General features: G+C 50.0%; 6 protein-coding genes across 6 annotated transcripts; 2 read left to right on the forward strand and 4 right to left on the reverse strand.

The window, feature by feature from the left end:
* Positions 1 to 385: 385 nt before the first annotated feature.
* Positions 386 to 1,544, reverse strand: N7516_000318 (uncharacterized protein; the record flags this gene model as incomplete). Its single annotated transcript, XM_057213040.1, has 2 exons — positions 386 to 1,007; positions 1,063 to 1,544. The coding sequence occupies 2 exons, from the start codon at positions 1,542 to 1,544 to the stop codon at positions 386 to 388; spliced, it is 1,104 nt and encodes a 367-aa protein (XP_057074923.1).
* Positions 1,545 to 2,733: 1,189 nt separating this feature from the next.
* Positions 2,734 to 3,924, forward strand: N7516_000319 (lactoylglutathione lyase GLO1; the record flags this gene model as incomplete). Its single annotated transcript, XM_057213041.1, has 4 exons — positions 2,734 to 2,788; positions 2,837 to 2,884; positions 2,947 to 3,687; positions 3,749 to 3,924. 4 exons carry the CDS (start codon positions 2,734 to 2,736, stop codon positions 3,922 to 3,924), a joined length of 1,020 nt encoding a protein of 339 aa, XP_057074924.1.
* A 435-nt stretch (positions 3,925 to 4,359) lies between these two features.
* Positions 4,360 to 7,598, forward strand: N7516_000320 (transcription factor domain-containing protein; the record flags this gene model as incomplete). Its single annotated transcript, XM_057213042.1, has 8 exons — positions 4,360 to 4,446; positions 4,518 to 4,600; positions 4,699 to 5,691; positions 5,744 to 5,952; positions 6,012 to 6,144; positions 6,193 to 6,417; positions 6,466 to 6,621; positions 6,677 to 7,598. The coding sequence occupies 8 exons, from the start codon at positions 4,360 to 4,362 to the stop codon at positions 7,596 to 7,598; spliced, it is 2,808 nt and encodes a 935-aa protein (XP_057074925.1).
* Positions 7,599 to 7,863: 265 nt separating this feature from the next.
* N7516_000321 (uncharacterized protein) lies at positions 7,864 to 9,494 on the reverse strand (the record flags this gene model as incomplete). Its single annotated transcript, XM_057213043.1, has 2 exons — positions 7,864 to 9,262; positions 9,319 to 9,494. The coding sequence occupies 2 exons, from the start codon at positions 9,492 to 9,494 to the stop codon at positions 7,864 to 7,866; spliced, it is 1,575 nt and encodes a 524-aa protein (XP_057074926.1).
* A 430-nt stretch (positions 9,495 to 9,924) lies between these two features.
* N7516_000322 (uncharacterized protein) lies at positions 9,925 to 12,646 on the reverse strand (the record flags this gene model as incomplete). Its single annotated transcript, XM_057213044.1, has 6 exons — positions 9,925 to 10,935; positions 10,988 to 11,179; positions 11,228 to 11,333; positions 11,385 to 11,910; positions 11,968 to 12,154; positions 12,215 to 12,646. The coding sequence occupies 6 exons, from the start codon at positions 12,644 to 12,646 to the stop codon at positions 9,925 to 9,927; spliced, it is 2,454 nt and encodes an 817-aa protein (XP_057074927.1).
* Positions 12,647 to 13,518: 872 nt separating this feature from the next.
* nimX (cyclin-dependent serine/threonine-protein kinase CDC28) lies at positions 13,519 to 14,694 on the reverse strand. Its single transcript, XM_057213045.1, has 4 exons — positions 14,630 to 14,694; positions 14,059 to 14,567; positions 13,835 to 13,998; positions 13,519 to 13,783 (listed from the first exon to the last, which is right to left on the reverse strand). The coding sequence occupies exons 1-4, from the start codon at positions 14,676 to 14,678 to the stop codon at positions 13,525 to 13,527; spliced, it is 981 nt and encodes a 326-aa protein (XP_057074928.1). The 5' UTR covers positions 14,679 to 14,694; the 3' UTR covers positions 13,519 to 13,524.
* Between the last annotated feature and the right edge of the window lie 54 nt (positions 14,695 to 14,748).

A 14,748-nucleotide genomic window follows, 5' to 3' on the forward strand; every position in this document is an offset into this window, starting at 1 on the left:
TTTAGGCATATATTCTTTTAAGTCTTTTTTGGTTTTTTTGGACTTGCATTACCGACTCACATACTTTCAATGTTGAATAACGCATGTGCATTTCATCCGTTAATCAGGATGTCGGGTTTCATTCATCCACCAGGAGAGTGAAGCACACATATATACCTTGGTTAACTGGATATATACCTCTTAATGAATTTCATTTCAGCAATCAAAATGCAAGAATCAGATATCAACGCTAACTAGATCGAAGATCCTTTTAACTGTCAAATACACAAAATGGGTAGAGTTGTGTCGTCGAATCATATCATAGCCTATGCTGGAAGATACACAGGTCGTAGGCTAGCTAGGTAACCCCAGCATACATGGCTGCATACATTTTCATTTCCAAATATCAGAAATCCTCCGGACTTTCCAGATCATCCAGTTTCTCTCCGAGGAATCGACCTAGCGCAGCGCATTTCGATTCCAACGCAAGCAAGACGGCCGGCGAGGCGGAGAGGTTCAAGCTAGCCAGCCGCGCAAGATCGGCGCTGCGATCGATCTCATATTGCGGGTCTCCGGGGCCGTTGTGGGGTAAGTTCGAAGAAGCAGGCGCAGCAGCTAGTGTGCGCGAGATATCACCCTGCGAACCCTCTGGTGTAGCCGTTCCATTACTAGCATCATGGATGCCGTTATCGGCGAGAGAGTCGGCGTTGGGGGCGCCGTTCGGCTCCGGCGCGTCTAGTCTGGATGGGCCGACGGCGGCCACGAGGACTTTATCCGCGATTCGGGTTACCACTGCGACGGAGTCGTCCAGTTCGAAGACGATCGAGCCTACGTCGCCTAGGGACATCGACTTGGCGGTCACGTAGGATGAGGGGTGGCTGGCTGGGTTGACGCCTGTTAGATTCCCGCTTGAGGCTGTCTTGGCGTAGCATGTGTAGGCGGCGCCGTAGGTTGCGCTGAGGTTGCGCAGTTGGCGTGAGGAGAGGGAAGAGCCGTGGGCGAATACGGCGCCGTTTGTTGCAAAGACACTAAAGAGATGCGGTCATTAGGTGTTTTTTGGTGATAGAATCGCGGCGGGCATACATGATCGTTGTGATCTCTGGCGGGGACAGGTTATCTTCCAAGAGGTCGCTTAGCGCCTCCGCGTCTAGCATCTTGATATCTGGGAGACCGGGAATCATGGTGTCGGTGTTTGTGTTTGTGTCGCTTTCCTGGCCTGTAGAAGGCGTGTATTCCTCCGCCTGGGTCTGGGGTCCCTCCTGTAGTGATATGTAATCTGTCTCCGCAATGCAATCTTTTGGTGGCGTCCACGAGCAGTCTTCCGGGAAAAAGAAACAGTTGTCACGATAGTCCTCGTCGTCGTGATCGTATTCGATTGGTTCGTCGGAGTAGTCCAATAGGTTCTGGGCACACTTTGTCTCGTAGCGGGCCCAGTAAGGGAGGAAGGCTGGTTCGAATGGAGGTGGGGAGCTAGGTATGGATATAGTTGTTGAGGAGCAATCGGATATCGAATCAGAGAAGTCGGGAACTGGAGGAGGTTCGGGTTCAGCCATCTTCACACCCATGGATACGGATTCGGCAGGCAGAGATTATGATGTAGCGTTTGTTTATTTCCCACGAAAGGAAAAGTGATAAATATGGGCACGAGGGAAGATAATATTCTCACAACAGGGGCTTGGCTAGGTAGATGACAGGGAATGAGGGGAACAGGCAGCGGTTCGGAACCGTCGACGTAGTGCGCTGCTCTGGTCCAAACTGAAAGTCACGATAATTCCAATCGCGTCCGGTGGTATACAGGAAGAAGCCAGGAAAGCACCACTTTATGAGGCCTGGTACGACCAGCAGGTGTCATGAGATGTGAGGCGGCTCCGCAAGTGGGAGCACCCCGATCGGGCAGAGAGGACGAAGCGTGCACATGAGCAGAGACTTGATTGGGAGAGGAAGAGGGGGAGAATATGTGGAAAAGCAAGAGCTAAGCGCGGCAATATAAGAAAGTCCAAAATAGGAAGTCCAAAATTAAAGAGAGGAGACGGGATGCGACATGACGCCGGTGCGAGGATAGAGACCAATGGTGGGAAAGGGATCAACCGGGAGCGGGGGGAGAGAGTTTGAAGGATCATGCAACAAGGATTGCCACGAACCTGGACTATGCAAAATAGGAAAATCGGGGGAACTCAGGAGGTTCGAGGGTGTTGGGGGTGGTGGTGTTTTGGAGGTTGGGTAGGAAGAGAAGAGGAGGAATTGGAGATAATCGTCCCGTTGATATGGAGTACCCGCATGACGTTTGAAACACCGAGGTAGAACTGCTGCATGCGAATGCATATTATGTATTTGATGATATCCTATGTGTAATATGATTGTTTAGCTCGAATTCAGCTAATTTCTACATTTATATATTCCAGTCTATATTATCCTTACCTATATTACCTAGTTATTATATTATGAATTGGGTATTATAGCGCTATATATATGGGTAGTTCAGTTTCAGATTAGTTAGTTAGTTAGTTATATAACTATACTAGGCACAACCTAGCATGTACTAGGAGTAATAAGGTAACTATTGAACCTAATTGATCTCAGTTCCATATAATATAGTCCTAATTCCCTAATTCTATCAGTTCTAAGAGCTAGGTACCTAGTTAACTACATTGTGTTGTAGTTATCTTACAAACTGGATATAGCGTCATATGCCCCACCCTCTCCGACGGCTGACAAAAAGCTCTTTGCCCCTCCAGGTGCTGCCATCCTCCCTCAATGTACGCTCGTCTTTCCGCCAGGGTCCTCCAACAGAGACAATTTCTACCAATCAGTAAGCTCAATTCATATTTGACTGGTCCAATTATTGACAAGTTACCAGGACCTATAGCAACCATGGCATCCGATACCTCCACCTATAAGCTCAACCGTTCGTGCACCATTACTTCAACATCTTTCGACATAATCACTGACACAATGTAAACACTATAGACACGATGATCCGGGTCAAAGACCCGCAGAAATCGGTGGATTTTTACAAGTTCCTCGGCCTGAGCCTGGTCAACAAGATTGACATGCCTGAATGGAAGTTCTGTAACTACTTCCTGGCATATAACGGTCCCGCCTCTCTCCAAGGTGACCGTCACTGGACCGATCGCAATGCCGTTCTAGAATTGACTCACAACTACGGCACTGAGAACGACCCCAACTACAGCGTGGTGAACGGAAACACAGAGCCGCACCGTGGTTTCGGTCACATTGCCATCTCGGTTGACAACATTGAAGCCGCCTGCAAGCGCATTGAAGATGCCGGATACCCCTTCCAGAAGAAATTGTCTGACGGCCGTATGCGACACATCGCCTTCGCCAAGGATCCCGATGGATACTGGGTTGAGATTATTCGTCGCGCCGATAAGGATCTCAGCACCACCACCGACCCGGGTAGCTACCGATTGAACCACACTATGCTGCGCGTGAAGGATGCCGAAGCTAGCTTGAAATTCTATCAGGAATCCATGGGCATGACTTTGGTCCGCACCAGTGAGAACCCAGAGAACAAGTTCAACCTTTATTTCCTGGGTTACCCTGCATCCAACCCAGAAATTAAGGAGGGCAGCGGAGTGGCGGAGTGGGAAGGTCTGCTAGAGTTGACCTGGAACTATGGTACCGAGAAGCAAGAGGGCCCTGTCTACCACAACGGCAATACTGAGCCCCAAGGTTTCGGTCATATCTGTAAGTGATCACTGGATTTCTTCTAATTGTTTTCCAAGGTTTCTAATTTGGAGGGGTTTAGGTATCTCTGTTGATGACCTCCCGGCTGCGTGCGACCGCTTTGAGTCTCTGAAGGTGAACTTTAAGAAGCGCCTGACTGATGGGAGGATGCACAATATCGCATTTATTCTGGATCCCGATGGATATTGGATTGAGGTGGTGCAGAATCAGGGAATTAAGCGTACTGGAGACTGGTAGAAATGGCTGTACGAACCTGTATAACTACAACATACAACATATAACTTGTAGTCCCCGAGTCTGAAAATGCAGTACATCACTTGACTTTCGTGTTGATTATTCTCCCCACCATTTCATAGGCTGACAGTGGTGGACCCTCTTCCTCCTCTCCCCCGCCCCCAGAACATTTTCGATCTTGGGGATGTTCGTTCGTTCCCCTTTGCAAATTTATAAACTTCCTTTTTCACTTGCGTAATAACTTGATGATGAGAATTTCCATCTCCAGGATTCGACCTTTGATCCGGGATGAATTAAGGAGGTGATCTACCCCCCATTTCATCTTATTTGCGGGGATTCAACGCCACACACCACTCAAGCCACAAGTTACAACCCCAAGTACCCCCAAGCTTAAACGCTTGGAATAATCGTCCAGACGTGGTCTTGGACCTCTCAACCATGTCGCCTGATTCAGAGAAAACAAAAAAGGCACCCCGTAAACATGTCACCACCGCCTGTGTGCCATGTCGCGAGAGCAAAATCAGGGTATGTGCTCTAAATCTGGTGGCAAAATGCCTAAATGGCTTCAAATAAGCTAATGCACCACTTGATACCAGTGTGACGGAGCAACTCCGAACTGTCAAAATTGTCAACGCAAGGGGAAAGAATGCAAATACCAACATGGAGACGATAAGCGGAAGTAAGTATAACCTTGTTCGTTATTTGGGAGTGCCCAAGTGATGAAGAGGCCCTCACAGGCATACAGCACTGAATACTTCAAAGGCTAATATGAACCAGAGTTTCTCTTCGAGCATCAACAGAGTTGTTCTCGGCTCGAATTGACCAACTTTGTCATTTCATCAAGGAGCAGGGGCTGGAGCCACCGCCAATGAACACGGAGGATGAGGCTGGTATGAACAGGGTTTTAGATACCCTCCAGATCCCGCGCGGATTCCCTCAAGTCACCGCAGTGACCGATGAAAAACGACCACCGGATGAGCCAACGGCCTCGGGAGGCTCAAGCAAATCCCCGTCGCAAGATCCGCCTGCCGTAAATCCCAAGGTATCAACCCCGAGCACGAATTTGGTCGCCTCTGGTGTATCCCCAGGGCAGGATACTGCATCTAGTGGAAAGGCTTCGTCGCCTGAGGGCTGGAATCCCTTCGGAATGGGACCAGGCGCTTCCGACAATCAAAACTTTGTTCAATGGGGCTTCACTTTGCCAACAGCTGAAAGTCTGGACACGATTTACGCTAATCTCAACGGAGGGCCGAGAGCCCCTGCAATTCCCAGAATGCCCGTTAACACGGAACTGAGCCCGGACAGCTACCAGCTTGGCATTGACATGGCCCAGCAGCCGGGGGTTTTACTAGGCCAGCTGGGCCATGACGGAGAAAATGATTCGGACAGCGGCGAAGAGGACGAAGCTGAAAATGATGTCATTGAGCAATTGTCGCATCGAATCGGCACTTTGAAAATCGCGGGTGATGGCCATCTGCGATTCTACGGTGCCACGTCCAACCTCAATCTGGTGGACGTGTCTGCCACACAGCAGCGGCAACGACCAGACGCGCGGACTGTGCGCTATGATGGCCAGGATATTCTGAATCATCTCCGGGTTGGCCAGCCTGTTGATCAAGCCCTGGAGGATCATCTTGTGGAGCTATATTTCACCTGGCAAAACCCCAGTACATACATTGTCGACAAAGAGATGTTCATGACGGCACGAACTAAATGGCGCGACGAATTGGATGATACTCCGTTCTACTCGGAGGTTTTAACTAATGCAATGTGAGTTCACCCTCATTTTACGGTATTTAAGGAATTAGCTGACTTGTTGCAGGTGTGCGATCGGGAGTGCCTTTGAGGCGCGCTATCACCCCACGTTCATCACCTTCCCCAAGTCTCTCTCTGAATTCTTCGCAGATCGCGCCAAGGCACTTCTGGAAATTGAGCTGGATTCTCCTTGTGTTGCTACTGTTCAGGCTCTCGTAATTATGAGCTGCCATGAAGGCGCATCAAATCGTGATGCCCGAGGTTGGCTGTATAGCGGTAAGCATATATTTTGGACGCTGGGAATGATCAATGCTCATAGCCTAATTTCTCTGCAGGAATGTCTATGCGGCTTGCTTTTGATCTTGGTTTACATCTAAATATGACGGCGTACGTCGACAAGGGCGAAATCACCCAGCTTGAGGCCGATGTTCGCCGTGCCACATTTTGGGGGAGCTATGTCGCAGACCAGTGAGTTTACGCACTTGATGTATTGTGAACCTCTCTAACAGTAACTAGTTTCTGGGGCTTCTACTTGGGCCGCCCGTTCCGCATGAACGCTGGTGACATAGGTGTTCCGAAACCTGGCTCTGCTCTTTGTCCTGAAAAGGAAGAAAACTGGCATCCATACGGCCATCAAGCTGCTCATATGCTATCCCAGAACGGTCTGAGGAATCCTATGGAGCTAATATGCAGACAATTTGTCATTTTATGGGAGATGATCTCCCCAGTTGGTCACATTTTGTAGGTGGATTTTGCACGTTATTCAGCACAATGCTAACATGCCTTTAGGTATGGATGTTCGAACATCTCTCGACACGATTTGCAAAGGATCACTTACCAAGTAACGGAAGATCTGTTCGCCTGGAAAGCAAATCTTCCTTCTACCCTTCAGATTGATTTGAACGATGATACCTCGCCAATATTACCTCATTTGATGATGCTCCAGTAAGTTTGTTTCAATCCAACAGACGCGCAGGATGAACCTAACGGTATCTTGCAGCATGCAATACCACCAGATCATCATTTTCTTCCACCGCCCATGGCTCTCCAAAAGCTACATCCAGCCCCGCAGCCCTCGTCAAGGCCCCGGGTATCACCACGCGCGGCGCATGTGCGTGGAGTCAGCCACCGCCATCGCACGACTACTCCAACTCTACGAGAAACACTACACCTTCCGCCGCATGAACAACCAAGTGGTAGCGATAATATTCAGCGCAGCACTCATGCTTCTTTTCGTGACGGTATCCAATTCCCCAGTGAGTCCAGGCAAACAGGGTGACGGTCCGGCATACCCGCGTAGCACGGAAATGGTAGCATATCTCAATCTGTGTTTCCGCGCTCTCGATGAACTGGGCCAATCATTCGACAATGCCAAGCGCACCCGCGACTACCTTGTTACTCTCCAGCGACGCTGGCAAGCAAATATGCGCCGATCTGGCTCTGCCGCGAAACGCCAAAACAGCAGTGCTAACCTGGCGTCGTTGGGTTCACAGAAGCCGTCTATACAGCATACCCGCAATGCTCAGGGCATAAATGACTCGCGGAAGAAATCCCGTTTATCTGTTTCTGAGGTTCCTCCCAATATGCAGCCAACACCTGTGACGACCAACCAATACTCCCACCTCTCTCTGAACACTCTATCTCACCAACAATATCACCAGCAAGGGTATTATCAACAACAAGCCCCATTCCCTGTCCCAGTTCCGGATTCCCAGCTAGACGATCTGAAGTGGATTCCAAACTCAGACATGGGTCTTTTGTCGGAGAGTCAAAATGACAATGCGCTGAATGGCATGGGCCAGATTCCTTCTCCTCATTTCCCGGAGGACCCGAGCATGCTCTCAGACATCGCGGAAATTGATGGATGGTGGGCATCAGAAAACTACAACCGGACCTCGATGCCACCATTAAAACGCGACTAGTCACTGTTCTTTGGTCTGCTGGTCTGCATACTTCCAAAATTTTAGAAATTGCTCAACCTATTGAGTCTGTCAAGGTTGTCACCCCCTGCTGAGAGCGATAGGGTGAATATCCCATAATCAAACATATGATTCCAGGTATTAGAGGACGTTCACATACATGTACCATTATTTCCATAGTTATTTCAATACTAAGGTCGTTATGAATTCCTCACATGCCCAATTCCACATATAAACTGGATCTTATATTCCTTGCAACGAACAATATTTAAACTATATCCTCCAATGTCCCTTGAAACACATCCTTGAACCAATCCCCCACTTCCTCTGCCTCATTATTATCAGTCCTCCGAGCCTGAGATAAAGTAACCCTCCGCTCCCCAACCCCCTTCTCCCGCCCCCAAAAGCAAGCCCTCCGCATAGCAGAAACCATCTCATCAGTCTGTCTAGCAAGAACCGTAGACCCATTACCTCCCTCCCTAGTCTTCTTCTTCATCTCGGTCCCAGACGAAAACAGAGAACCAGAACCAGAACTCAACGCAGCACCGTCCCCCCTTGAAAACACCCGGACCCAAGGTAAAGCCATCTCCAACCGCCCAACCCCATCTCCAGGCCCAGAGAACGCATTCCCACTAAGCCCATAATCCAGCCCATACGGCGGCCAGCGCGAAAGCGCCTTCCGGCGCCGGGTAACAGTAGCGCCAATACCATCGACGCCATCGGCATCCATATCGGGACACACATCTTGATCCCAGACTGAGTCGTCCGATGCCTCGTATTGCTCGGCTGTCCTCCGCGCGTTCTCCTTCAGGACGGGGACGGGATACTCCGGCCCCGTAAGATACTGCGGGAATGTGCGTGGGACGTCCCGACCCGCGGACCGGAGGAAGAGAATCGGCGAAGCAAAGGAGTCAAAGCAGCGCTCTGGCGTTGAGAAGAATCTCGAGCGGGCTTGGAGGAGAGGGACTAGGTCTGGTGGTGTCGGGGCCTTTTTTCTTGGTTGGCGCTTGTTTTTTGATGTTGCCGTTGAGCTTGCAGTGGTATTTTTATTATCACCTGCTATTGTTGTCTTGGTGTCTGTGATAGTGCTCTCGCGCGTGCAGTACTCATCCAAACCCGGCCAGTCGCAAATGGGGTCCACGGCGGCGACGGCTTGGATGGATTGGGCTTCTGTTAGAGCTAGCATTAGAGATAGAGAGCCTCCGATGTGTGTGCCGAAGATGGCTAGTTGGGATGGTCGGAGGTGCGTTTTGATCCAGTCGAATCCGGCCAGTGTGTCGTGCACTGGGGTTGGGTATTTGTAAGAGGTGAGTTGGGGGTTGCTTGATACCAGGGTTTGGTCTGGCGGGCCAGTTGGCTCTTGTGAGATGGAACTTTTATCTGATGATGGGGAGATAGGTGTTTGTATCTCTCCGAGGCGGTAGTTGACGGTGACTACCAATGCAGACGCGGTAGATGCCAGGACATGCTGAGGTGAACCTGCTGCAGAGGCCAAAGTGTTGGCACCGCCAATGCCTTGGTGATCAACTTCAAAATTATCATGATTTTGAGATGCGCTCATGCCATTTTCTTGGAACAGAGGCCCAGGAGGAAGGTATAGGATCACATTTGGGCCTTCGGGAGAGAGCCCCTGGTCAGACGGGCTCAACGCGCTCGGTCGCGTAATTCTAGAGACAAAGTTAGCATTGTGTAAATAGGACTTGTCCAAAAAGTGAAATATTACTTTAGAGAAATAGCCCCATTGTTTCCAATAGGAAGGGAGATTGTTTCATCTGTGCAATCGGGTACGACGGTCGAGTATCGCGAGATTTGGAAACACGCGACGGAAAGGCGGGTGGCTCCTCTACTGCGATGCAGAAAAAGGGCTATGCCGCGGGACGAGCAGATGATACTTCGCATCGCACTATTAGATCATGCCCTTGACGTTTGATAAAACTTGTCAAGAATCGGGCTGTTGGCCTTGCTATCCGAAAGTAGTTGGTGCCTGAATAATATGGCCATCATGTGGACTCGCCATGAAAATGATATTGTGGAAAGGAAGATCAATAATAGAACACAGAAATAGTAACGATGCTTTGTTCGAAGAATGATATATACGATCTCTTATTGTGATAAAGTTAATTGCAGTCTGGAGTGTTATAGCGTTATATTCTCTCCATCATTTTTCGATCAAACAAGGGCTAAGCTAACTAGTTAATCATGCACAAATAGCAATTTTTCTTGCTTTACAATTTCAATAAAACAAAACAAAAGCACAAAAGCAAAGCACTATGAGCATGCACTTAATCTGTAGTTGACTGCTCCAAGGTTCCCTCCATGAATACGCATCTCACTTAGATGTAGTCGCCGACGCCGCAGGGTCGTCTCGGTCCAGAGGAGCTTCGGTATCATCCTCTGGCACAGGACGCACAACCTGCAAGACCAACTGCGGATCTTTGGAGTAAACACGGAGGCCAACCACACAGACAGCATTCCACGGATCATGACGACACTCATCAAAGCCCATCGATGGAGGCTGATTCTTCACATCTGTCTCGTCAGGAGGCATATCGATATCGCTGTCAAATTCGAATCCTTCTAGTAACTCAAGGTCACCCTGGTCTAGAGCCTCTGTAGCAACACGAGTATCTAAACTGGGACGGGAAGAATCGGCTCTACGTCTCCACGCACCGCTCGCGTGTCTCGCGTGCAGGCCGTGGCCATGGCCACCGTTGACGTGGATGGTCGGGACAGAACCGTTGACACGGCGCTCACTCCTCTCGCTTGAGATGCTTCCAGCGTCGACAGGAGAATCCTCAACTGGTTTATCTGCCAGGATTTGGCTGGTGGCAAAATCGCCTTCGAGGTTTGGATCATAGGAGCTGCCGCTCGGGGTGCTGATCCCGCGCCGTGCTTCCATGCGCTGGTGTCGGGCTTCTGACTTCTGGCGGCGGATCCAGTCCTTCTGCATCCTTTTCTTGATCTCATCGCGAAGCTTTCTCCGCTCGGCTGCCTTGAAAAGCTCCTCATCCCGCTTTTCTTGATCTGTCTCGCCCACCAGTCCCTTCGCATGCGCCAGGTCGTATGAAAGACCCACCTGCACTAGTTTCTCTCTTCTCGTCGAGGCAACCTGGCGGACAATCTCCTCGGTGGAGTCTACGTCTTCGTGGCGGAAGGCTGTGATTTTCATCAGGACGTGATAGCGACCCGGGTCAAGGTTGATCTCGGCGTTAACAGATCGGCCCATGAAATGGCTGCTATGGCTGCGCACGAGGTAATCTTGCTCTCCGGCTTTCTGCAAGCGGAACTTGAGCACGAAGCTGTACTCGCCGGCTAGTCCTTTGAAATAACGCGCATCAAGCTATATCTATCAGCCACTGTACAGGAGCAGGAGTGAATGCAGCAAAACGAACCTGGGATAGCACAATGACTACCGGACCGCTGGTGTTTACTTCCATCATAAATTTAGTGGTGTGATAATCAGCGGACCAGGGGACATTCAAGGTAGTCCATTGCTGGGTAATGGTCCATTCAGGCCCAAAAAGTCGAGTCCGGTCGAAGTGCTGGTATTTCTTGAGCAGGTCTTTATAAGAGATCCAGAAGAGCTGGGCCAGGTCAGTAATTTATTGAAAGAGCAATGGATGAATACTTACACCATCGTTGCCAAATTTATGGCCAAGCTTTTCCATCCACTCGGCCGTCCATTCTTTGGACCCATCACCCCAGGCACCGTACCATTCTTTGCGACCCCATGGGTTCCTAGATACTGTGAGATTTCTGTTCGTTTCACTGGCGCATTCATGCACCTACCTCAGCCGCAGTAGTCGATGCCCTTCAACCTCCCGGGCATCCATGATGGAATAGGAGTGACCCTCCGCGATACCCTTTCGATCCCTTGGTGGACCTTGGTACTTGGGATCTAACCAGTTTGAAAAGAGGCCTGTCCCGCAACCAAACAGGAATTCCTTGTTGACCTTCATAATTTCCTCGGTCCAAAAACGGTCCTTGTTGAGAATATTGCTGGATAACACCTCAGACGTGACGCCTCCAGTGAGATCCTCGATAGCTTCACCAACGAATCCACCTTCGATCGCGGAGTAGTCTCCATGGGCCTTTGCAAATGCTTTCTCTAGAAGAGGTAGCCAAGTCTCGTTGTCGTCGACGCACTGCGCGAAGTATAGGGCCCGCGAGCCTGTCTGGTAGACTCGCCGGTACTCTTCCTCCGCATCAGTCCGGTTGATATCGTCCCAGATGGGTCGCTCGATAACAGACTCATCGTAGTCAGCAGCGCGGAGATAAAGCTTGTCATCTACAATGCACTGCTGCCACTCGCCGTCTGATGATTGAAGTCAGCATGATTGCAAGTCGGGTCTGACTCCGAGCAAAGGCTTACCTCGATGGAAAACAAATCCATAAATCCCAACCTCTTCATTGCGAGCAACGCAAATCTTCTTGATCAGCTCCTCCTTGTTCCCCATAGTGCAAAGCGCAGCCATGAGCCAGCAATCTCCGTCATATCCCTGTCGCACATCTGACGCCGTAGGCCCGTTAACAAAAAACTGCGGATTTTCAAAGATTTCCTATACGAAAATCATTAGCAACCCGCAATCCGCTCCATGGCTTATGGTTTTCGAACTAACAGTCACTCTCTTCACTCCCTGCGGTCTGAACTCCACATTCTCCTTATCCAATCCATCGAGATAGTGTCTCCGGCCAGACTTCAGGTCTAGCTCGATATCAAAGTGCGGGTCCGAGTATTTCTGATTCACACGCTCGCATTCCTTGACAATACGGTCGACGGATTTTTCACATTCCTGGTACGCCTGTTCGTACGATTTGACGGCCTCGTGGCCCTGGATACGGCCGCTGGGGACGTGCTTGGCCCGCGTCCGTGCATACGGATTGTCCGGTAGCACCGTGTATACTTTGCCAGGGTACTTGGTGTTGAATTGTTCCCAGAACTGCTTGACGGATTCCTGGGGTGCTTGACAGCGTGCGCGGGGCGGTCGGCTGTTTGAGCGTGAGGAACCAGGTCCTGCTACAGCATAGCCCATCTCATCGTCGAACTCCATAGTTTGAGGGGTCTTTGGGATGATGCTCTTTGCTTGGTTGAGATAATTTTTGGTTTTCTCTTTTCTCTTTTCTTTTTTGTTTCGAGCAAGCACCGTAGTGGGGATCTTTGGGCGGCTATTTCTCTTATATCACACCCCGAAATGGCGATGATCACTGATGAAAATAGAAACGAGACAGCGTTGCTCTTCTAAATAAGAATTTGGGAAGACATTCCCCAATTTTCCCCTCACACGGACACTCCGAGCCGAGACCATAGCCTCAGCCTTCATTACCTCGTATTGATCCGCTGGGCTTAGTCTACTCTCAATAAAAGCGTTCATCGTAAGGCTGCAGGTGCATTGGACTAGCGGGCGAACGAGCGAATGTGAGAACAAAGGCTGCTTTCGGCCCCCACCCTCGCGTCTCAGCCCCCTCCTATAATGAGCACAAAACGAATAAGCATGCATTCCGAGTCATATTTAGACTGGATCAGACTCGGTCGACTCGGTCTCTAGCAAATAGAGAAGTCAGAAAGTAGGGAGAAAGCAAGGAATGAAGAGACTAAACTTGGATGAGATGCTTAGCATGTTTCATTCCAAATCCTGTGGGCCGAAGTTCAGCTGACATGGGGGACCCAATACCTAGCTTATGGGCCTATGTTCACCTGAGGCTGAAAAAGCCAAATACAATTGGTACCATAACATCATTTGTCATATCTGATTACAGGGTAGAAAGGGTATGTACGCCTGTTATTCAAGACTAAAGCACTTTCGTATCCAGTAAGCCCGCCCTCCATATCACTCCCCATTGAACGCCGAAAGAGGAGAAAGAAAAACATGTCCCGAAACCATTCCACGGGGTGAATAAGTCTACACATAAAAGGTGTGGAATCGGTACACTAGTGGAAGCCGTTACTTGGACCACGTCCGGAGTAGTATGCGGTGCCGTTGCGGAAATACGGGTGGAGACAGGCCTGCTTGGCTGATAGTCGGTGTGCAGGGTCAAACTCGAGCAGAGACTCCAAGAGCTGACATCCAGCCTCCTCCAGCCCGGGAACGATCTCAACATCAGGGCGCTTCCACTTGGGGAAAGTGGCTTTATAATCGGGGAACGAGGTCACGCCGGGCCAGATGTCTTCACCAGGTGTACCAAGGATGCTGCAATTCGTTAATTCGGTTGAACATAGAACATAAGAGAACCACCCTTACCGGAAGATTTTGAAGATCTCGTCAATTTCAGAGTCACCGGGGAAGAGAGGCTTGCGTGTACACATCTCTGCGAAAATGGCACCCACGGACCACATATCAACACCCGTGGAGTACTGACGTCCACCGAGCAGAATCTCTGGAGAACGGTACCACAATGTGACAACCTGTAGATTATGTTAGTAAACGGAAAATTAGATCAATGGGATTGAAAATCCAATGCATACCTCGTGAGTGTAGGTGCGAAGAGGAACACCGAACGCTCTAGCAAGACCAAAATCGGCCAATTTCAAGTTGCCTTCACGGTCAATCAACAAATTCTGAGGCTTCAAGTCACGGTGCAAAATTCGGTGGCTGTGGCAGTATCGGATTCCCTCAACAAGCTGGGCCATGAATTTTTTGACCATTGCATCACCCAGGCCCAGGGTTGCACCCGCCTTGAACCCATCGGGCAAAGGCTTTCCTCGCCCACCGTCACTGACAGGCAGAGCCTCCATGTATTTCTTAAGGTCGAGATCGAGGAATTCGAAGACAAGGTAGAGCTTGTGGCCATCGGCGTGAACAATGTTCAGCAGCTGAACAATGTTGGGGTCCTGCATCTCCTTGAGGAGGGAGATCTCGCGGATTGCAGTGCTGGGGACGCCCTCATCTTCGGCTTCGAGGCGAATCTTCTTCAAGGCAACGATACGGTTGGGGTGATTGAGTTCACGGGCCTTGTAGACCACACCGTAAGTGCCTACAGAGCATCGACGCGTGAGTTGAGCTCTGGGTGACAACAATCGCGTCGAGAGAACATACCTTCGCCGATTTTCTCGATTTTCTGGTAGTTATCCATGGTGCCCGACATTCGATCCTACACTCTGTTAATCAGCTTAGAAATTTGAAAACAGAAAGGCCGGAACGAAGATTTGACACAA

The sequence above is a fragment of the Penicillium verrucosum genome (assembly GCF_028828655.1).
Source record: "Penicillium verrucosum strain IBT 35672 chromosome Unknown utg000001l_segment0_segment0, whole genome shotgun sequence".
NCBI classification, from domain to species: Eukaryota; Fungi; Ascomycota; class Eurotiomycetes; order Eurotiales; family Aspergillaceae; genus Penicillium; species Penicillium verrucosum.